Genomic DNA, 23,693 nt, shown 5'->3' with positions numbered 1-23,693 from the left:
CTTTGATCCATAGTGATATGTAAGGTCCCTCAACGAAAAAAAAAAAGGGTCCCTCAACGATTAAAAAATGTTTTCGACACTCGATGGTTTGTGATATTTATTGATGATCATATAAGGGTAACTTTAGGGGTGTTAATATTTGACACGACCCAAAAAACCGACTCGAACCCGACCCGAAAATTTCGGGTTAGGGTCAACCCAGACCCGAAACAGGTCGGGTTCAGGTTAACCCTTTGACCCAAAAGCGACCCGTTTTGACCCGAAAACCCATTTTTTTTACCCGGAAACCTGAGTTTGACCCATTTGACCGTAAAAGCAGAGTTTGACCCAAAAACTAACAATTTTTTCACGGTTTTGTGTCATTCGGGTCGTGTTGGGTTGACTCGGACCCGAAGAGGGTCAGGCTCGGGTCCGAAAACTGACCCGTTTGAAAAAATGGGCCTGGTTTGGGTTGACCCAAATAGTGTCGGGTCAATTTTGGGTTCGACCCGAACCCGACCCGTGACCCGAAATTGACACCCCTAGGTAACTTGGGTTTTCCTTAGGAAAGAAAAATATGAGGTTAGACAAATTTTTCAAACTTTCATTCTATGGTTCAAAATCAATTCAACTATAGAATTCAGGTACTCAAGTCAGACAAGGCTAGGAAATACTTCACTAATAGTCTCAATACCTACCTTCAGAATCATGGGATTATCCACACAAGTTCTTGTGTTAACACCCCTCAACAAAATAGAGTGGTTGAGCACAAGAATAAACATCCTTTGGAGGTTGCACGATATTTTATATTTTTTCTCTAATGTTCCAAATTATTTCTGGGTGAAGTTATTCTCACAACTAGCTATTAAATCAATCACATGTCATCCCGAGTCCTTAATTTTCAATCTCCAAGTCAACTTCATTAGAAAAATTTGTCTCACCCATACAACTTCGTATGATATATCAATCAAGGTATTTGGTTGTACAACATTTGTTCATGCGTATCATCAACATTGTAGCAAATTTGATCCAACTCAAAAATGATACAAATATTATTCTCCAACCAACAATAGATGTCTCATTCTTTGAGCATGTATCCTATATCAAATCTCATGAATAGGAGGAGAACATGAATGAACATCAAGTTTGAGAGTTCTTTATTGAGTCTTGCCCTTTGTCGACTCAAAGTCACCAAGTTCTTCTCAACTCGTGCTTGTGCCCAAAGACCATACACAAGACTTTGTCCACACCCATGCAAGTTCAATCATCAGAACAACCCACAAATGTTTCTTCTCCCGTACTTGCTCAATCCGTGGCTCCACAACTCACTAATGAGAACTGTTAAGTCTACATCAAGAGGAGAAAAAAATAGAAGCTAGAACACGGATCACAACAAGCATGTTATCAAGATATTGAGTCAATTTCAAGTCCATTTGAGATATCTATATATATGTACGAATAAGACTGGAAGATGTGCCAATTCCCAACATTGATGACTCTATCATGCTGATTGCATTGAGAAAGGGAGTTAGGAGATGTACAAGTCATCCAATTGGGAATTATATTACTTATTAAGGGTTATCACCATCTTACAAAGCATTTTCTACTTCTCTTAATGATATCTAGGTTCCTAACACAATACAAGAGGCATTATAAAATTCAAAGTGGAAGAAGATAACACAAGATGAGATTGATGCACTTCAGAAAAATGTGATTGATGCACTTCAGAAAAATGAAACATGGACTATAACCAATTTGCCAGCTATAAAAAGGCTTGTGGGGTACAAGTGAATTTTCACTATAAAGTACAAAATAGATGGATCAATTGAGAGATTCAAAGCTCGATTAGTAGCTACAAAATTTACACAATTCTATGAGATAGTCTATCAAGAAACCTTTGCTCCAGTCACAAAACTTAACACTCAGAATTCTCTCATTAGCTACCAACCAAGATTGGTGCTTGCAACAACTGGACATAAAAATTTCCTCTCTAAATGGTAACCTCGAAGAGAAAGTATACATGGAAATCCCACTTGGTTCTGAAAAAGGTATGGCAAAGAATCAGGTTTACAAACTCAAGAAATCCTTGCACAGCCTTAAACAATTTCCCTGAGCCTGATTTGTCAAATTCACAAAGGCTATTTTGAAGTTAGGCTACATTCAGGATCAATTTGATCATACTTTGTTTGCCAAGAAATCTCATTTTGGAAAAATTGCTATATTGATAGTCTATGTCGATGATTTGAAGAAGTATTTTTCAAAAGAGTTTGAAATTAAAGATCTTAAATATTTCCTTGAAATGAAAGTGACTAGATCAAGAAAGGGTATTGCAGTTTCTCAAAGGAAATATATTCTAGATCTTCTTAAGGAGACTAGTATGGTTGGATGCAAACCTATTGATACTCCTATGGACAGTCAGAAGAAACTTGGGATCGAAAAAGAAAATACATTTGTAGATAGTGAGAGATATCAAAGACTTGTTAGATGCCTAATCTATCTTTCACGCACTTGGCCAGATATTGGTTTTGCAGTGAGTGTTGTAAGTCAATTCATGCACACTCCTACAAAGGAACACACGATAGCAGTTTACACAATTCTTAGATACTTGAAGACTTAATTTGCAAGTTTAGATTATATGATATATATTCTCCAGCTTGAGGGGGAGTATTGAATATTTGAAAGTTAAAATTAAGAAATTTATTTTAGGAAAGTATTTTTTAAGAATAAAAGGAGAGATCAATTGTGATCTTCTCCCATAATTCTGCTTTTATTTTAGGAAAGTATTTTTAGGAATAAAAAGAGAGACCAATTGTGATCTTCACCTATGATATGTTTCCAAATTTTTGGGAAAGAATTATGCTTCTATGATTATATCTCCTAAAATTTAGAAGAGAATTAAGCTGGTTAGTTATTTCCTTTATTAGATACTCTTTTAGTATATATATGTAGATGTAGTACTTCTAAAATATATAAATAATAAAAAAAATCAATTAAGAAATTCTTCATAGAATTATTCTATGCATTAGTGATCAATAATGTTCTGGCTATAAAAAAAATTTCATTTTTTTCTTTAAAGTATCCAAGGGCTAATGGAATTGACAAGCTTAGGATTGCTAAATAAGGAACTAAAGGGCCCGGGATTCACATGCTAAATAAGAAAATATATGTGCCGCCGATTTATAAGCTTAACATAAAAAGGGGGGTGCCATTGATTGTAAAGTCCTCTCACCGGCCAAGATAGGAAGTTTTGAACAGCAGTTTTAGTTTTTTAAGTACTTCGAAAATATTTTGTGTATAAATACCCATTGGGGTAATGAATAAAGCATGCTTCCTAGTTACATTGTATTTTCTATAAGATATCAAAGCCTAATTGGCACCTCTTTCTAACTTTTATTTTCCCCTCTTTCATCCTTATTTTCCTCTTCATATTTTATTTTTTCAACTTCTCTTCTAAAATAGTCAACAACCATGAATGATGAAAATTAGATCATCTTCTCAAAGGAAAATCCCTAGAGCTACAAACCTTTCATCAACGCTCTCCCAGATATTTTTTCTTCCCTCGCTAGGGTTTCCGTGGGATGCGCGCTCCGGCGGGGGGCCTCTCGCCCTCCCTCTCTGTTTGCTGGGGTGGTTCGCAGGGGTGTTTCTCGTTTTTCCCCATTCTTTTGTTGGCTTGTTCTTTTATTTTGCCGGATGGCCGGCAAGGCTTCTAATCGCCTTTTGGATCCGGGTTTTTTGGTTGGATCCAAGCAGTCTCGTTCTTTTTTGGATGTTTTGGCTAGTAATGCTGCGGATGTTGGTTTTCCACCTCTAAAAACTTGCTCATTTCGTGGTTTACATGCTGTTTGGATCTCTGAGGAGAAAATCGCTTCCTTAGCTTCACCATTTCAGTTTTCTCTGGTGGGTTTCTTTCCTTCTCACCGCCCTAGTTTGGACTCTATCCATCGTTTCTTCTTTAACCTGAAACTCTCGGCTGAATTTTTGGTAACCTTACTGGATGATACGCATGTGTTGATTAAACTGTCGAACGATATGAATTATAGTAGAGTTTTTTTGCCATCGTTCATATCTGGTTTTCAATTGCTACATGAAAATTACGAAATGGTTGCCTTCCCTTGATATCGGTGTGGAATCTCCTATTATTCCCATATGGGTCTCCTTCCCTAACCTTCGTCCGCACCTTTTTGCTCCCAAAATTCTTCATGCGTTGGGTTCCTTGTTTGGTCGCCCCCTAAAAACTGATTCTGCTACTTCCGTGGGTTCACGGCCTTCTTTGGCTCGGGTTTTGGTGGAATTAGATATTACTAAATCTTACCCTGAGAAAGTTTGGTTGGGGTCTGAGAAATTGGGTTATGTTCAACATGTTCAATTGGAGGTTTTTCCCTCTTTCTGTGAGCTGTGTAAGGCTATTGTGCACAAGCGGGGTGAGTGTCGTTCTGCTTCTTTTGTTCCTAGTCCGATTGTGCCTTCGAAGGACTCTTTTCCTTCTGCGAATGTTGTGGGTGAGGGTGTTGTTGGTGTGGCTGCTATTCAGGATGTGGCTTTGGGGGATGTGATTTCGCCTCAGGGTGTGGGCCTTCCTGTGGCTTTGGTTTCGGCTGAGCCTCTTTCTCCTATGGTCCCTGTCAATGTGCTTGATATTTATGTTTCTCCTGCTTGCCTTAATTCTAATGTTGATGCTATGGTAGAAGCTTTGCCTATTGTCTCTGAGGGAGCTGTGGTGAATGGTTTATCCGATGCTTTTCTTGGCTCTGATTTTGTTTCTCCTGGATCTATGACTGTCCCCACTGCTATCACTTGTCTGGGTAATAATGTTGATATTATTGGGGCGTCTGGTGTTAGTTCTCCCGTGCCTATTGATAAAGTTTTTGTTTTAAATGAGTCTGTTGTTTCTGAGGGTGCTGTGGCTGGGGTCTTGCATACTACTCAGACTGCTCAGGGGTGTGTTAGTGATGGTGGTTTGTTGGATTGTAATGTGAACTCTGTCCATACTTTTGTTGATAAGGTTGCCAGCCCGGGCGTCTTATCTAAATCTGCTGACCCTTCTCTAAATATGGAGCTTGCGGCTTCTTCTGCCTCCTCGCCTGGGTCTCAAGTGTCTTGCCCTTCGGCTAACGTGGAATTGGTTAATTCGGACAATCATCCTTGTGTTGACTTGGGCAGCAATTCTAACATAGTTAAGATTCCTATATCTGTGTTGTCTAATGCTAAAATGTTCGATCACGTGGCGAAGAATGGGAACAATTCAGTTTTGCGTCCTACTGAATGGTTAACTTTGGTGGATTCTCATTCTAGTGGGGAGGATGAAGATGTTTATGTGAGTGAGGATGAATTTATTGTTCGTTCTATCGGGAGGAAGAGGGGAGGTAGAGGCAATCGGCGAGGAAGGTAGCTTTGTCTTTGGTTGTCTCATTTGGTGGTTGTGGTTGCTGTTTTTTCAACATCTGCTTTGGTTTAGCGGCCATTACTGGGTGATTTCTTTTTTTGGCTCTCTGCACTATTGTTGTGGTTTCAGATGTTGGATCGGACGATGATGAGGAGGCCCCTGCTGCCCCTGTGTGGCCTAGCTGGTTGGCAACCTGGGTAGCTGTATTTTATTCTACTTATGGACAGTCCGTGTTTGGCCACTTGGCTGGTGTTGGGGGCCTCCGTGCTGAGTCCCCCTCACAACCCATTAACTTTTCTGCTAGCTTAGTTTTTTAATGGCTTTTTTTTTTCCTTGGCTTATGTATCTCTCTTTGTATCATGTGTTCTTATTTAATAAATTTTTTGTTAAAAAAAAAAAAGACGATGAAGACTTTTCTGAAAAGGAAGGAAAATAATTCACATATTGTTGACCCTTAGAATTTAATAGATCCAAAATTTGAACTTTGGGATGAAGAAGATTCCATGATTATATTTCTAAATATCTAGTTACATGCAACATATTTATAAGTAGTAACTAAAAGAAATCATTTTATCAATATAATGTTCCAATATAACACAAATAATGCAGATTGAAAGAATTTTATCTACATGAACCAAAACTTTTCATCGCAGTGCCTTTTAGTGTTAACAATTAGAATTTCTTTAAAAATTAAAGTACTAATACTAGAGCAGTCTAATGTTGGGTGAACTTCCCAAGAAGTTGAAATAAGAGTATAGAGTTATGAGCAACCTATGGACTAGCACGATCATACTCATCACGGGTTGATACACGAAGTCGACATGCAAGGTAACTTGATGATGCAGGGTGTCATAAAGTAAAGAATTTTTTTGTTGAACTCTAAGCTGGGTGCACAAAAACACACAAAGATTATAATTCTTAGTCCATCAAATTTTATTTTAACAAAAAAACTCCCATCTACTTTGATGCAATTTAGAATATATGTAAAACTCGTTACAGTTTTTTTTTTTTTTTGAAGATTACCCAAAATTTAAATTATGTAGGAGACTAAGTTTAAAAAATATATAATGATTAAAACTCACACTACAATAAGAAAGGCCAATTTATAACAAATTTGATCAAATCCCAATCACAAAGTATGTAGAGGAATGAATAAGGGCTCATACCAGTACAAGATCCCTTCACTTGAAAGTTATTATCAACACATACACAACACTAAAACAATTGATATCTAATAGCACTCACAAGTTTGAGAGAACTGGAATTTTTAATGCCTCAAGGATCACATACAAAATAGAAAAGACCCAAAATTGACAAATTTCTCAAAAAAACCAGAATCTAGGCAAAAATACAAGCTTTCAACCTAAAAATCCCATTAAGATCAAATAGCTGCAAGTCTGTATACGCCTAATCCTACAAAAAGCCACTTTCAGATCTTGCTACAGTGCCCAAGCCAAAAGCAGGACATCTCTACCTTTGTAATAGTAAAAAGCTGCGTATGGGAGGAAACAAATAAGGCAAAGCAACAACCAAACACCTCCAAAGAAGAAAGAAAACACTTGAATCACAAGTGAAAGAAAGGGAATTTCCAAGGCAGCAATTATTCGCAAGGACCAACCCGGGTACACAGTGTAGCCAATCAGCAATCCTATGAACATTAGACAACCTAACAACAGAGAATCCATCGTGTCATAAATCAGGGAACTAACAAATGAACCAAATTTGTCGAGGTTGCAGTTTTCTTCATCAAGAAGACAAGAACCATTTCTTCTGAGGCAACTGCTGACCGTCTAGTCATCCAATCCACAAGAATTGCCAGAACTAATTAGTTTACCAGCCAGAATCCGCCTCAAGAGGGAGACTGAGAACCAGCGATGGCAAGATCAATTGGAAGAAATTATTATCTTCTCGAATGAAGTAGTTCTCACGTCAGGTTCTCTGTTTAGTTCCAAACTTTGTTAATCTCAACAATTTGATTCTAAATGAATATTTGACTGCTGTCATCTGGATATTTCTTGATTGCAGTTTTTTGGTGTGACAACCAGTTCCCAGAAAGTCCCCACCCGCCCATCTCTGTTTCAACCAGAAAGCCTACAAGGTCCTACTGTTGCTAGCATCTACAAAACCACCCTGGCTGTCAAGGACTTCGGAATAATCTCGAGCTGCTGTGGAAAAGGAAACTACCAAAAGAATTTCAACATTCTCATTAAGAAAATTATGGAAATTTTGATTTTCCCTAAGACTGCCCTCAGTTAGTGTAGTCTTATATGTTTCAAATGACTGTAAGAATAGCTATTACCAGTGTCCTTTGGTTCTTTATAGACTAAATGCAAAAGTGCTTAATATTAGAACCAAAACCATCTAAAGCCAGACCTGAAGAGAATTGCTTTATTGGAATTCATTGTTGGTTCCCGGTTATATCATTGGTAAAGAAATATTTAGCTATCTCTAGTTGTGTAATCAATTTGGCAGTGCACCTTATTTTTCAATCTTCTATCTTCATTAATCCTGTATCACTGTTAGTAAGGAAAGTGGTATTTTTTCTGTTACTTGAAGAATTCAGTGGTATGTGAGTAAATAGTAAGGTTTATAAATAAGATATTTTTGTGTGCTATGAATGTAAATTCCCCAAAACTTAATTACTGCTAGCTAAATGAAACTCCTGAGATATCTATGCATTCATTGATGCCAAAATGGACATGGAGACCCCATTCAACATGAGTACTGCTTTAAAATTTATGCGTAATGTACACCAACAACGGCTGTAAACATCATTTCAAATTGAACATAGTCATCTGGATCTTGTGAGAGTCAAGGTCATGATTTACTGTAAATAACAATGTCCGGATAGAAAAATATACGTACCTGAAATTGCTGAAATTTTTCTCCATCAGCAGCTAGCTGTAATCTTAAATTCTTCTCAGTTTCCAACAATTGGGTTACCTGTTCAACATACGACTGCATCTGGGATTGCTCCTGAACTGACCTCTCTTGCTGCTGCTGCATCTTTAGGTCAACAAGCTGAAGTTCAAGTGTTTTCTGCTTTAGCTAAATGTTTCCATTCATCAGACAAGAAGAAGAGAAGTTAGCCTAATTGTTGTTAAATGAGGTTGAAGGATCTGTGATGCTTCATTCTAAAATAAATTCATGATGACCTTTTGAGCGAATTGTTGCTCAGAAAGAGAATATTGGTCAGCAAGAAGTACTAGTTTGTTCCTTAGCCTGCACAAATATCATATTGTAAAATAAAAAAATGATGAAAATTTTTTTCTGCTAATGAAAAATTTTCACCCAAAGTGCAAGTAATTTGAAGTTTGTAATTTACTTCAATAAATATAGAACTCTCAAATATATAAATAAATAAATACTATATATATACAGACACAGATACATAAATATATTATTAAATTATATATCATTTTAAAATGAAGAGTTCTAATTTTTCTTTAAGAATCAAATTTTAGGATTTTAAAAATCACAAGCGGCTTGTTTATAGTAGCAGAGATTAAGAAACCAAATGCTCCTAACCCTGTTTTATAAATACCAGAAAGAAATGAACTACATTACACCAGGAACTTCATAATTACGATTTTCTCCAAATGCTTGCCAAAGAATTTTAATAAAAATTGGAAAATTTCTCAGACTACAATTGCATGTTCTGTAGTGATATTTAAATTCTCAGAAATCATGCTTGTGTAGAACAGTAAGTGATTATGTTTTAATTTACTCGAACAGAAATTTCTTTTTGAGTTTCATATTTTGAGAACCTCACCATATACTGCCTTAAAAAGTAGCACTATCTTTTTCAGTGCATAACTATGTAGATGAAGAGCAAAAATAAATCCTGCATCATCATTATCTTCAAATAATACCCTTCAATCAAATGGATGTCTATGTAAAGCGATTATATACAGGCATTTATTCAGAATAAGCAGGGAATCGGTTAATGATCTTCTTAAAAAATGCACCGTCATGCATAATACAATTGGAAAGACGCTTACATCTCATTCTCTTTCAATTGAGAAAGACAGTCATGTTTCTGCTCTTCAAGCTTACTGTTTACATCCTAAACATGATTAAACAGAGATTTGTTATATTATTAGTAGCTAAAAGTACATAAGCAAATCAGAGGAAGATTAAATCATAAAAGAGCCAAGAGAAAAATGGCATTTGTTAACAAAACGCATTAATCTGGGTGGAAAAATAAAGTTGGATTCTTAGCTGGTTGTTCACCATACCATTAAGATGTTACAAAATGTCCATCCTTTGCCTAATTTTACCGATGGCGTGTTAAAGCGAGCATAACTTAATTAATTTCAAATAAAGACGGTATATTTACTTTGGAAAAGCATAAAAAAATCCCCGAGCATACCTTAATTGCATCATTAAATTTCTTAGACAGATCCAATCTCATATTTTGCCCTTCTGTTGATACCCGTTGGCACTCTTCCTGGAATATTTATTATTCACTAATAAAATATAAGAAAGACTAAGAAATTGGATAGAGGAGAGAAGAAAATCTCAATCTCCAAATAGGCTTCTTAAAAGTGAAAATATTAAGTATATGATTAGTTTACCAACTTTCTTTGTTTCCAACTGTAACTCCGTCAGGAAACAATTACATGCATGATCATTTGAAATAAAAAAAACTAAAGTTTCAACCCAAACTTTGAAATTTACTGTCAACATCAAATTCATCAGAAGAAATAACAAGAACCAAAAGTTTAGTGATTCTATACCATCCAAATAACACGGAGAAGATAAAATTACCATACAATGGTTCATGCTAAGCAAAGTAAGAAAAGAATTAGCATGTTTTCTCTGGCTTTCACAAGCAAAAGATGATATTCAACAAACAAGATTTGCTTTTAAGACATTTAATGCTTTAGGTGAAGAGTATTTCTGATTTCAGAACAAAATCCAGACTTGACTTTATCCACCTGTATGGAAAGATCTCTAACACTTAACTCAATATGTTCCACTCTATGTCCAGATTAAAAAACAAATTGCCGAGATGAATTTGAACATACAGTCAATTCAATATGCCGAGATGAATTAAGGAAAACAAAAAAGCTACTCTCAAAGATCCTTCATTTAAGTACTAGGAGGCAAGGGACATCTTACTTAATCACAGACATCTCATGAAATCCGAACCTGAATACTTTTTATGATAAGTAGGGGTAAGGATTCAGAGTCCAACATAGTTTAATTAAAAGTGTCACAACTTTTGATCCTTAAAAACTTATTCCTATGGATCCGAAAGGATGAATGCAGTGCTAGTGAAAATGTAAAATTAGACAGCTGATAGCAAGTTTAACGTGCTTGAAGACAGCGCTCTAAGAGACTCGTACATGTTTTTTTTTAAATACACTCTACTAGAGGTGTAAACGAGTCGAGTCGAGTTTTAGCACTATCGAGCTCAGCTCGTCGGTTGGAAAGCGAGCTCGAGCTTGAGTCGAGCTCAAACTCGACCTCGTCCCACTAAAAATGAGCCCGAGCCGGCTCGCGAGCAGCTCGATTCCATGCCAGATTTCACATATGTCCGATTTTCTATTTCTCCCGCCTAGTTTCTCATTTTCCCGCCTGTGTCCATCTCATATTTCAAAATTAGACAGCTTGCATTAATGAAAAGCAACTGTCACTTGGAACGAGGCAATGAGTATTATGAGCCAGCTATTAATGAGTTGTCACTTGGAACATCCCAAGCAGCAAAATTGTATATATTAAGTCATTTATTAAATTGTATTATGAGCTGGCTGCCATCTTTATACTATATGAATTAACATATAGATGAGGACATTCGACAGTGTAGAGTTTACCAGAGGAGAGACCAGAGATCTACGACCATTATTACACCACTCTATTTTTAAGATATTATTTGTATTTGATTTATTATTGCACCTTTTCCGTTTTTACCCTCACTTGAGGGAGTAGGTTCATGTGACCACAGGAGATACTTTTATCTTTTTTTTATTTTACTACTGTATTTGACTATTTATAGCCTCTCCTCCTCTTTGGGGAGGGTAATGATGAATATTATGAAAAATTTCCGCAATTGTGTTTTGGTGAGTCAGAGAGATCTTGTGAGAGTTTGAAATCCAGAGGTGAGGGCTAGGTACTACCCGTTAGTTGCAGGAAGTGTCCGAGCTTATGGTCTACTTCTTCCCCTCCCAAACCGCTGGCCACCCTCTCCTTCCCCTCCAAACCATCAGCCACCACCTCCTCTCCATTCACACCGTCAGTCCTAAGCCCAACCCGTCGGACCTACACCCCCCTAGCCTCAATCTCCTTCCCTCCCATAGCCGTCGGCCTCCCTTGCCCCACACCCTAGCCGCCGTCCACTCCCACCCCTCCCTTGGATCTAAATTATCCTAGTCTTTACAACTTTCCTCAAATAGATCGTGATGAATTTGGAAAAATTATTAATTAAATTTTGAATCAATTTCAAATTTGAATTCTTTCCTAATTTAATATGAGTTATATTTGGAAAGTTTCTCCATCAAATCAATTTGAATTTGAATTCAAATCAAAAGAGATATGGACATTAAATCTCTTTTAATTAAATTAACTTTGCTGGGAAACTATTTGAAATCCATCCTAAATCCTCCTTCCCTCCCTTAACCGCCGGCCCTCCTCTCTCCTCTCTAAATCCTATTTCCAATTAAGGCTCCCCAACTCAATTCCCCTCTTCCATATGGCCGGCCCCTTCCCCTCCTCTTTCCCCCTCAATTACTCCTCCTAATCTCCTTCTATTTTCTGCCATTACCTTCCCTCCAACATTCTCCCACTGCTGTCCAAGGATTCTCGCAAGGGAAAACCTGCTGCCCTGCTTCCCCGACTCCTCTAGTTGCTGTCTAGCACGGTCCTTGCTTGCTGTCCAGTTTTCCTGGGCATCTCTATTGGCTGTCCAAAAATTTTAGCAAGGTTTCCTTGCTGTCCTGCTGGCCGGAAAGCCCCATTTGCTGTCCAGAAGTTCCAGCACCTTGTAATTTGTTGTCCCCTCTGATCCAGAACACGACGACGGCTTTGTTTTCAATGATCAAGGGCTCATTGACATCCTCTGGTCTCCGTTCTTCGACATCAACTTTGAGAACGACCAATCTGTTGACGAATACGTAGAGAGGGTCCTCTTCTCCCTCGTCACCGCTATCGACCAACAACACCCTCCCGTTCAGTGGCGACTTGCTTCCGAATCCTGACAAAGGTGAACTTTCCTCTAAGTCTTTTCTCTTCTAAGTTTTCTCTTCATTGTGGCATCATAAAGGTTATGTAAGCTTTCTCCGTTCTCACCAATTATCAAAGAGCTGAGTGAGGAATTTTACATAGTGACTAGTATGAATGTTAATATAGGGATTTCCATTGAAAACTTACATGTATGAAAAAGCTTGGTTTGAATTGATTATTTTGTCCTCCTAACGAATATCGTGTAACTGATTGTCTTATCTATTCATCTCTTTATTATTTTCAATCTTTCATTTAAAATTGCTGTAAGTTGGATAATTGTGATTACTCCGAAATAAGCGTGTAATTTCCTCCTGAAAATCAGCCCACACATCTAGTCCTACATCACATAAGAATTGATGTGTCCCGTATCCGTGTCGTCGTATCCGTATCGGTGCAACATAGGATAGAACTATCATTGAGCATGCTAGGAGCATGAGGTTGTATGCTGGTCTACCCAAACAGTTATGGTAAAAAGTTGTGAATATTGTTGTTTATCTAATCAAATGTGGTCCATCAGTTCTCCTATATGAGTGATTATCTGAGGAAGCTTAGAACGATAAGGAGGTTTTTCTCACCTGAGAGTCTTTGATTGTTCCTCTTATGTTCATATTGATGCAGGATCTAGAGATAAACTTGATGTAAAGTCTATCAAGTGTACATTTATTGGATATAGCTGAGATAAATTTGACTATAAATTTTGAGATTTTCAAAATCATAAATTCATCAGGTGCAGGAATGTCACATTCAATAAAAATGAAATTTACAAGGATAGAAATGAGACTTCAAAATTTCTTCCAATCATCTTAAGATAAAGGATGGTAATGATTAGAAAGATAAAGCAAGTAGATGAAGCACAAAGAGTTCCTCAAACACTTACTACTAAGTTAAGAGATCCAGTAAAATCTTAAGACCAACACAAAGGCATTCTCCTTCTTTGTACTATCTATTGCTGTCAGATGGTGGTGAGCTATGGTGCTATGAAGATGCCATTCAAGTTGATGATTCAAAGAAGCGAGAGCGAGCCATAGATGATAATATGCATTCCACTTAAGTTGAATCAAACTTGAGAATTGCCTGAGCTACCAAATGGCAAGAAATCACTACAGAAAATGTGAGTTTACAGGCTGAAAGAACATGTTAGTAGCAAGCTCTAGAAGGCTAGGCTTGTAGCTAAATGTTTTCAATAAAAGGAATGAGTGAACTATACTAAAATTTTCTCTCCAGTGGTGAAGATGACAATGATCAGAGTTGTGTCGAGGATATTAGTAGTGAAGGATTTACATCCATAATAGATAGATGTGAAGAAAGCATTTCTTCATGGTGGTCTTAAAGAAAAGTTATATATACTACAACCTTAGGGATATGTGATCTCAGGCAAAGAATATTTTGAGTTTAGGCTCAAAAAGGGCTTATATAGGCTGAAGCAGGAATCAAGATAGTGGTACAGGAGATTTGAAGTATGAGAAGTGCTAGGTAGATCTCTAAATTCTCCCAATATTTTACCAGCAGTTAACCACCTACTTGACCAAAAAGACCAATTCGTTCAATTTGCATAATATGGCGCCCAAACTAGTGGGTTTCCGAAAATCATGGACAACAATGCAGTTGCACTTACTAAAATTAAAGCGCACACACTTTATCTGAAAAGGTTAATAGACAATAAACTACTAAATTCAAATTTCATCTATGATAAAGAAAAGACATAATATTTCATGATTAAATTGGGAGAATTTTACCATTAGAATTTTATTCTGACGTTGTAGCTCCCGACAAAGTGACTCTAGTCTATCCCGCACCGCAACAGCTTTAACATGCAAATAAGAAAATAAAATCAGGTATTGCAATTGTTTTGAAAAGAATGCCATAATAAAGATAGATCTTATTTCAAAGCAACTATGAAAAGTAAAAAAAAAACCATAAAAGAAGACTCATGTGGGACTACCTGAGCACACATCATTGCGCTACAACATTGGGTAGAATTTAGAGCCTAATGAAAGAAAAAGAGAGGGAAACTCAACATTTCTCAAAGATTAGCAGCATCATTCAAATTTATTACTTTCCTTCAATAGAGCCTAAATGTTCCAGAATGCATGAAAACAAGGGATTCTTTCAAGCACAAACGTGGACAAAATAACCTCTAGAGTAGCACCGTAGTGAGACATGTGAATGAAGCGCATAAACCTGGAATGGGTCATTAACGAGGTGCAAGCTGATAATAGAATAACCAATTCCTCAGGTTTTCTAGCTCATAACAAAAACAGAACAACTGTTTCCAGAAACAAAAAACTGACGGAAAAGATCCATTTCAAAAGATTATGCAATGAAATAAGACGTTCAAAATCCAAAGGCAAAAGAATCATAATCAGAATTTACTGCTTATCAGTTACATGAATTGACAAAACAAATGTGAATGCATAGACACCTCATAATGGCCTCATAAATTCTGAATGAAACCTTAATTAAAAATTTAGGAAGAAGCCATCTCGGACAGTGGTATTGTTGACAGGTATAAACCAAGAATTGGACCTTATTGTGGACCTTGGTGTCAGGGGGGCCTGTATTTGTCTTGACTAATGCATCATACTATGTATTAAAAATAATCAAACTAAGAGAATACACAGAATTTGATATTATAATTTTAATTAAACTCATAAAACCACAAATAATAAAACTATAACTTTGTGAGAAAAAATACAAGAGAAAAAATTAGCAAGAAGTAGAACAAGAATAAGGGGAAAAGAGTGATTTGCCAGGTTACGTGATGAAGAAACAAGTAGTGGAGAACATACAAGTTGGCACGTAAAATTCGTAGGGAAAAATATTAAATGGCTGCAAGAAGAGATCAAATGCCTAGCAGAAGCAAGTACAAGGAAAAAAGCTTTGCAAGTCACATTTTTTGACATGATGGCCTCTTCCATTATGAATCCATGAACCATTGCAAAAAAAAAATTCTTCTAACAAAAATGCCCCTTACTCAATTATCAAGTGCTTAAGATATAATATTTAAGTGCCCTAAAGCACTTTTATTCCATATAATTTAAGATCTTCACTCATCCTCCTTCATTAACATAATATTTGTGTTAAGAAAGGTAGGGGTAGACCTAAAAAGACTTGGTTAGAAAATATTAGGAATGACCTTTCTTTATTAGATTTAAACGAGAATTTGACTTTTAATAGGACACAATGGAGAAAAAGGATTCATGTAGCCGACCCCACGTAGTGGGATAAAGGCTTGATGTTGTTGTTGTACTCATCCTCCTTCATTAACATTCAATGGAACAATTGTCTTTATCTGCAACTGCAAGATGATATTAGTTTTCTTGATATTGATAAGCCCACCTGAAGGAAATTGGGGCAAGAAACTTATGACAAAATGTGTCAGTTCTACAGTCGCACAGCATGTTCCCAGTGAACCCTTTCAAAAATAACTGTACAACAACAACAACAAAATCAAGCCTTTATCATCCCACTGCGTGGGGTCGGCTACAGCAATCCTTTTTCTCCATTGTGTCCTGTTAAGGGTCAAAGTCTCATTTCAACCTAATAAAGAAAGATTGTTTCTAATATTTTCTAACCAAAATTTTTAAGTCTACCTCTATCTTTCTTAACATAAGCCAAATCTAATACATCTACTCTTCTGACCGGGTCATCGGAAGGCCTCCATTTTATATGACCAAACCCTCTAAGGCGACTCTCTCTAATCTTATCTTCCATTGGAGCTACTCCAACCTTTTCACGTATATGCTCGTTTCATATACTGTCTCTAAGAGTAAAACCACTCATTCACATGCATCCCCATCTCTGCAACACTTAACTTAATATTATGCTTCTCCTTTAATAGCTAACATTCTGCAACATAAAGCATTACAGGTCTCACCACCATCTTAAAGAATTTTCCCTCAAGTTTGAGAGAGACTTTTCTATTACACAACAAACCAGATGCATTCCTCCACTTCAACCATCCAACATAAATTCTACTAATAATATCCGCATCTATTTCACCATCACTCTGAACATTAGACCCAAGATGTATAAAACATGTACTTTTATTAATGATTGGATCACGCAAAGTAACAACCCCCACTAGATCTATTCTATTAAAATATACTCCATATATTCGATTTTTGATCTACTCAAACCTTTGGACTCTTAAATCTATGATAAATATATTTTCTACCAAAAACTTCTTTCTATTATTGTCATTATAAGAGTACATCCAAGCTTTCAGCAGCGATGCAAGGGCTCTGAGAAAGCCTACAATATATTTGTTCAGATATTCTAAAATATTTAACCATTACCTATAATTTAGGTCAACCTGAGAATTACAGGAAGATTTATGTTAACCCTTTTCTCAAGTAAGGAAACATCCCCCCCTAACGAATCACAAATTATAGAATGGCCGCTCAGCATTGCTAATGCAGAATTGTGAACAGTTCAAGGGAAAAGTAGTATACTTGCCTGCATCTCTTTCGGAAATAACTTTTTGATATTTCAAAGTTAACTCCACGAGCTCCTTTTCTAGCTTTGAGCTGTGTTTGCCAGCCTTGCGTTTCACTTCTATAGTTTCCTATAAAACAAAAAACGTTTAAAATTACAGCAATATGTATATTTTAATAAGTAAAAATAGATAACTTGGGCTTCAAATGTTAACCATATAACTGCAACGTCAGCTGAAAAGAAGCAATACTGAGCTACGCAAAATAAATTAATTAAGTAATATCTTGGTTCTTTATTGTTGTTAAAATGAAGTAATGCAGATAATGATTACTTAATGGGATCTGCAAAAGATTTATGAAATATAAGTTGAATGCAACCAGATCGATGCTAAAATGCAAATGTGTGATCACCGTGTTATCAATGCTCTTTGTATTAGCACTAACATAATGCATAAAAATTCAAAAAGGCATACTACAAAACATTTTGACAGTTCCCAAGGTGCTTTTATGTCCAACAGAAACCCTACTGATTGTCTGATTGGATTGTAGCTACTCATGAACTTATTCATTCCATCAAGAAAAGAAAACAAGAGTTTTTTTTTTTTTTTGGAAAAGGTCTTTGATTGTTGTGCTTGTTATTTCCTATTTTGCATTCTTAATCATAGTTTTTTTTTGTTTTCCTTCTATATTCATTTGTTGGATTAAGGAAGTTATTGTGCATGTCAATTCTCCCTACTAGCCAATGGTGAGTTGAGGCCTCAATTTAAATGTCATAGAGAGCTTCTTCAAGGTAAAACCCTGTTGCCCTTTCTTTTAACATTATGGCTGATGTTTGAAATAAAATGCTTAGCGTTGATGCTCAATAAATAAATCGATGGGTGTTGTTTCAACGAGAACTCAATATCTATTAATAGTATTCAATTTGTTGGCAAAACTCTCTCTTTTGTGGAGCTACTAAAGTGCAAACTATTTACTTAAACTTCAGAAAATCATCCCTTATATACACTGAGAAACTTTGGTCAAACTAATTACCATGCTAATATTTTGGGTTGTAGAATCCCTTATTTCAAGCATCTCAAGCAACTTGGTATCCCTCTTGGCTCCGAAACCATTCATAAATCTATTTGGAATCCAGTCATTGAGATCATACAAAACCAACTTTCTAGATGGAAAGGTAGATTCCTTTCTACTAGGGGTGTAAGGGTGACTCTCATCAAATCTGTCATGACTACCCTCCCCTTTGTATTATTTTTATTATTTAAGATTCCTTGCTGGGCATCATTGTGTATATTTCAAAAACTCAACCAAAATCGCATGTGGAGACAAAAAAAAGGTACAATTGTGCAACTTACAAACAGAAAAAATGTTCATCCGAATCAAATAGCACACAAACTAGCTCTCATTTCACAAAACAGGCTATCTGAATGCGTTTGGAGTTTTGTAGATACTTAAAGAGACATTTATGTGCCGCTCAAGTCACCATGACAAGCCAGGATCGAAAATTTGATACACATTAACAAGAATTCAAAAGGAAATGCATGATATTATAAAAATAATTTAATATATGTTTATTAAATGTATTAAATAATTTAAAGCTTCATACTTGGGCTAGTGGCCCATTCAAAATTCTTAAAAAACTTGAATCAAATACATCTCCTTAAATTATCTTTTGATATGTACATACACAACACAACATCAAGCCTTTGTCCCACTACATGGAGTAGGCTACATGAATTCTTTTTCGTCATTGTGTCATGTTAAAAATCAAATTCTCATTGTCTTTTGATATGTACATACATCATATTTTTAATATTGAGAATATATTGTCTTATCAGGGTATTATTAAGCCTCAAATTTTGCAAGATAACCTTATTGCAGAAGATGCAAGTCTAATTTTGTAGGTTCCTAGTATACCCCACAATTCTAGGATATTAATGTCATCATTTCAAAAAAACTCTCCTCACCAACATGCACATCACCCAAATTTTTTGTCAAATTAAAAAATCAATCTCTTTTTTAGGACATTTGGATGAACAAAGAAGACAAGTCATCAATCCATATAATAGTGTTTTATTGGTTTGCACTTTTCAAAGTTATATGGGCTTAGAAAACACTTTTAAATATGCTCTTGCTTTGCATTTTTTAATTCATAAAACAAAAAATATTTTTTGCAAGAACAAATTTTATGTGAAAAGGCTTGGTGGCAATTCTACTCTCCAATGAAATTTGTTGGCCAATCCCTTAAGGCTTTGATGCATCCTTAGTTATTTTTCCTCGCCCTTATTCATCCTCTTTCCCAACACAATTCCCATCTCCTCTTTATATAACCACAAGCCTAGCTTCCTTCAAACCCAAAATATATCCAACCTCTTCAAAACTCTCTCAAATAATCTCTCATATCTCTCATAACCTTTTAAGGCCTTAACTCCCCAATAACCCTAAGATATCGTAATCAAAATCCTAATATAGACATACAATTTCCTACTATGAGCAACCGAATTAAAAATATCATAACTCCTTAACCACTAATTCTAAATCCATAAGAATATCAATATTAGCTCCATAACATCTCAAACATTTAGTCTAGAATTTCTCCCCCTTTTTCACCAAAAAAGGCTTAATCTTTGATAGCCTTGAAGTTTAGGCACCAAATATATTCAAGCCTTGAATATTCATTTCACCACCACCCAAATAATCCTTCCGCCATCAATCAACTTGCTACCTTCATCATAAAAATCTTATAGATTCCACACCATATAATAATAGCATGGGTGTTCCACCTATATATGCTATTTAGATTGACAGCCCTTATCAGCACCAAACATAATTTTTACTTGAGAAAAATAGAAATTGTCCATATATCCAAATACCATCTGTCTTAAATTTATTGGATCGTTGGAATCTCATAACGGTATATAAATCCTGTTTTAAAAATCATTCATTCTCAGGTTAGTTACAACCTTTGATGCAAAAGAAAATATGGCTATAGCGTAGCAATTATTGCCATAACCTGATTGGTCATTGAAACGGGATAACTCATGTTCACATGCAAAACATATGCTCCCTGTAGACAGTTTTGAAGAATAAGTCTAACAAATAAAATAGAGGGGTTTAAAGCACAAAGGCCAATAAATTAGACTAATATGGATAAGAAGGATACAAGATTATCAAAGCTCTTCAGGACCCAAACAAACATGTATCCAGCATGTTTTCCAGACCCTCTTGGTCTACTCCCTTGCTTGCTTGTCCAGGCCCCATCTATAATATGTATATTTCTTGTTAAATGCTTTGGAGTTTACTTTCATTATGTTGGGTTATTATAATTTTTTACAATTAATTCATCCACTGTATTAGACATAATGCTGATGACTAAAAATTGGCCATCGATGATCAGACAGTTCTATGTGAGCTTAATTGAATTGCCGTATGAAGGGCAAGATCCAACTCGTGTGCATGGAAAACCTACCAATTGTGTTCATGGAGTTTAAAAAACCTAGTGCCTAATAATTCAAGATTCATTCCATCTTTCCCTCAAGCTTTTGGTCATGTTTTTTCTCCTACTTCCTCTTAGCTTCAAGCACTCGCTCTTTGCTTCATGCCAAAAAGGAAGCAACAAAGGGAAGGTTTTAAACCGAGAGAAAAAAAGGAATAAAACATCTTGAATAATCAGGCACAAAGTCTAGGGATTTCAAAAAACAGTTTTAAGTGATCCACGAAAATAACTTCGATCTTTTAGGAAGCGCACAGCAACCCAATAAATTTCACATAGGAGCCTCTTCCTATAGAGGATGGTTCAAGACTAAGATATTCTAATAATCATAAATAAAAAATTTAAAAAACAAAGTCCATATACGACATTACACAAAAAAATAATAGCAATAGAATTGACCAGCCAAGCATGGAAGGAGGACAGGGGGATCTGCCAAACAAGTTGGAGGCATGTTGAGTTAAAGTGATGGGGGACATCAAAGCATGGAAAGTATATCAGAGGCGTGGCCGTCGATCTACGGTCACGATCAAGTCGATGTATTTTTGAGTCATTTCATGTATTTGTCTTTTATTATTTATGTTGGAGTTGTTTTTTCGTTTTACCCCTTACGTAAGGGAGGTCGTATATAAACCCTGAGGGCATTGTCGTCTTTCTTATTTTGAGTCTTATATATGAGGCTATTTATAGTCCCTATGTTTTTCTTTGAAAGTTTAATGAATGAATGATGAATTTTCTTCCTCGTTTGATTTCTTTATGAGATCTTGAGAGTGCATGAGTGAAATCCTTATGAGAGGGAAATCAGATCACCCACCAACTTTGTAGATTGTCGGGTGGTTCGTGGTTCCTTGTCGTTACCCCTTTATCCTTCTCTCATCTCCTAGCCGATGGCCAAGGCTTCTCCCAAACCCTTAGCTGTCGGCCACTTCTTGTCCCACCATCGCCGCCGCCTACAACCCCCACCACCCAAACCACCGACCAACCTCACCCCACAGAAATCCCCCATAGAGCCCACCAAGCCGCCGGCCCCCCATCTCCCTTCCCTCCAAGTTTCAAATTCACTCTTGATTACTTTCCATAAGCATCCACTCTTAAGTTGGGAAGATTTAATTTCAAAATTCAAACTTATTTGAATTTGAAATCCTTTCCTAATTTAGGAAACCTATTTTTAGAAAAAGTTACTTAATTAACCCCCTTTTTGAATTTCAATTTTTAAGGGGATTTAATTATTTCTTTCCTAATTCCTAAATCTCAAATTAAGCAACCCCAAATCCTCCCCAAATCTCAAGGCCCCACACCTCCTAATTACTTTCCAAAACATGATATTATGTTTTGGAAACAAATCCCTCTTTCCCCCTCTCTCTTGCCACCACCCCTACCCTCTCTCCCTCTTCTTTAATTACTCCCAAACATAGGGATTAATTAGAGCATTGTTTGGAAACCCTTTCCCTCCACCAAATCGGAATCAAATTAAATCTATCGCCCTCTTCCCTTGGCCGGCCATCCCATTCATCTTCTCCACTTCAATTTTGAGAGAAACTTCTTTCTCTCTAGTGGAGTTTCAAAGGATTGATGTTGATCTTCGACTACACATCGACCGATAAAGCCAATGAATGGCCGATCCGGAGGTTGACTACGGATTTGCTTACGACAATCAAGGCACCGTCAACATTCTCCATTCTCCGTTCTTCGACTACAACCCCAAAGTTGATAATTCTATTGAAGAATACGTGAATCGCATTATCTTCACTCTATTGGAGGCCATCGACGAGCAACTTGTCGGCGCCAAGTGGCAAATCGTCTTCGAACCTTCCCAATGGTGAACTTCTTCCCTTTTCATTAACTTTCCTAATCCCCTAATCTTGTAGGTGGTGACGAGTCACAAGGAGCCGTGTTTCGCCTTTTGCCTAAGCTTAGTAAACGTAGGAACTTGTTTCGCCTTTGTCTAAGCTTAGTAAACGTAGAATTGAGCGTACTTTTTATGCTTCTAATCTTATTGTTAGCGTAGGGATTTTGTTGAAAGCTAATTCATTTGCTTATTGTTGAGATTCTAAATTATTTGATACTTCAAGCGTTTGGCAAGTGGCTTGGCCTAAACATAGGCACCCTTCTCTTGTTTTCTTTTATTGTTTTGACTGTTAATAGTTTAATCTTAATTGTTTTATTCAAGAAATCGTGCAAGTTCTTATCGCATCCATTTTAAGCATTGTAGTCCTACATCATAAATCCGTAAGGGTCTATGATAGTCCTGCAATAAGAACATTAACATGGCTTATGCAAAGAGATATGCTGTTTGACTAACTTGTTTATTTTGGCATGTCAAGGACCCAGTGTGTTCTTCTGTATGGCTTTCCTTTAGGCTACAGGCATGCAACTCTAAACCTCCTTCAGTGCCTGCAAAAGAGAACATTAAGAAGGTGCAATAACTAACCTTTGAAGCAAGTTTTCATAATAATGGATGTTAAAGAAATCTTTGCAGTATTACATTATTAACAGGAAATCAATTTTAAAAAATGTAGACTTATATTAGGAAATCCAAAACAAAGGTCAAAAGCCATCTTGGTATAAGTCTTAAATATATATAGGAGTCTCCAAAGAGCGCATTATTAAATGTTTTTGTGATGGTGTGTCATTACGGCAGTTACCATTTCCAGGCTTATGCTAAGGAGCTCAACTTCAACATAGTCATCGGCCTATCTGGCTGGTTATGGACAGTCACTACTCTCCCCAACAAAAACAATAAAAACCACATATACGGCAGAAGAGTCGGTTAGGGTTTATAACTGCACAATTATGTTAGGATGACCACTAAATTAAGCAGGCGATTTTGGGATAAATATAAATTATCTATCCTTTTCTTTTGGAATAAAGTTAGTTTTAAAACTCATAACAAATTTTGTTATTTTGGATAGCTCCAAGTCAATTTTAAAACCTAATTTAGATTTAAAATCAACCACATTAAACCCCTAAAAGTAGCACTTAAGAAACAGAGTGAGCATTGCAATACATGCATAGGTGCGAGCTACAGTAAAATTCAAAAGGTTGATTTCCATTGTTTCAGCTCACAAGACTGAATGAGGCTGGCAGCTAGATGCTTGGAAGGTTGAGATAAGCTTTTGAGTAAATGTACAAAGAAATTAAGTGGGCTTTGCTACAAGTTTAATAGGTTAGGCAGTTGTTT

The 23,693-nt window shown here is 36.4% G+C and overlaps 1 protein-coding gene across 3 annotated transcripts in view; it reads right to left on the bottom strand.

The window, feature by feature from the left end:
- Positions 1-23,693, bottom strand: part of LOC110103476 (alpha-taxilin) — a 36,345-nt gene that overhangs the window by 7,317 nt on the left and 5,335 nt on the right. For all 3 annotated transcript variants that reach the window (XM_028700374.1, XM_020832221.2, XM_020832220.2), the window contains 7 exons: positions 22,815-22,906; positions 17,048-17,156; positions 14,326-14,393; positions 9,738-9,815; positions 9,367-9,431; positions 8,521-8,587; positions 8,231-8,413 (listed from right to left, as the gene is read on the bottom strand). In XM_028700374.1, the coding sequence (XP_028556207.1) occupies positions 8,231-8,413; positions 8,521-8,587; positions 9,367-9,431; positions 9,738-9,815; positions 14,326-14,393; positions 17,048-17,156; positions 22,815-22,906 (662 nt within the window). The remainder of the gene's footprint in view (positions 1-8,230; positions 8,414-8,520; positions 8,588-9,366; positions 9,432-9,737; positions 9,816-14,325; positions 14,394-17,047; positions 17,157-22,814; positions 22,907-23,693) is intronic.

Source organism: Dendrobium catenatum, unplaced genomic scaffold, assembly GCF_001605985.2.
Source record: "Dendrobium catenatum unplaced genomic scaffold, ASM160598v2 fragScaff_scaffold_1500, whole genome shotgun sequence".
Classification (NCBI taxonomy): Eukaryota; Viridiplantae; Streptophyta; class Magnoliopsida; order Asparagales; family Orchidaceae; genus Dendrobium; species Dendrobium catenatum.
The sequence above is the reverse complement of the archived record's forward strand: the minus strand, read 5'-3'. Positions and strand labels throughout refer to the sequence as shown.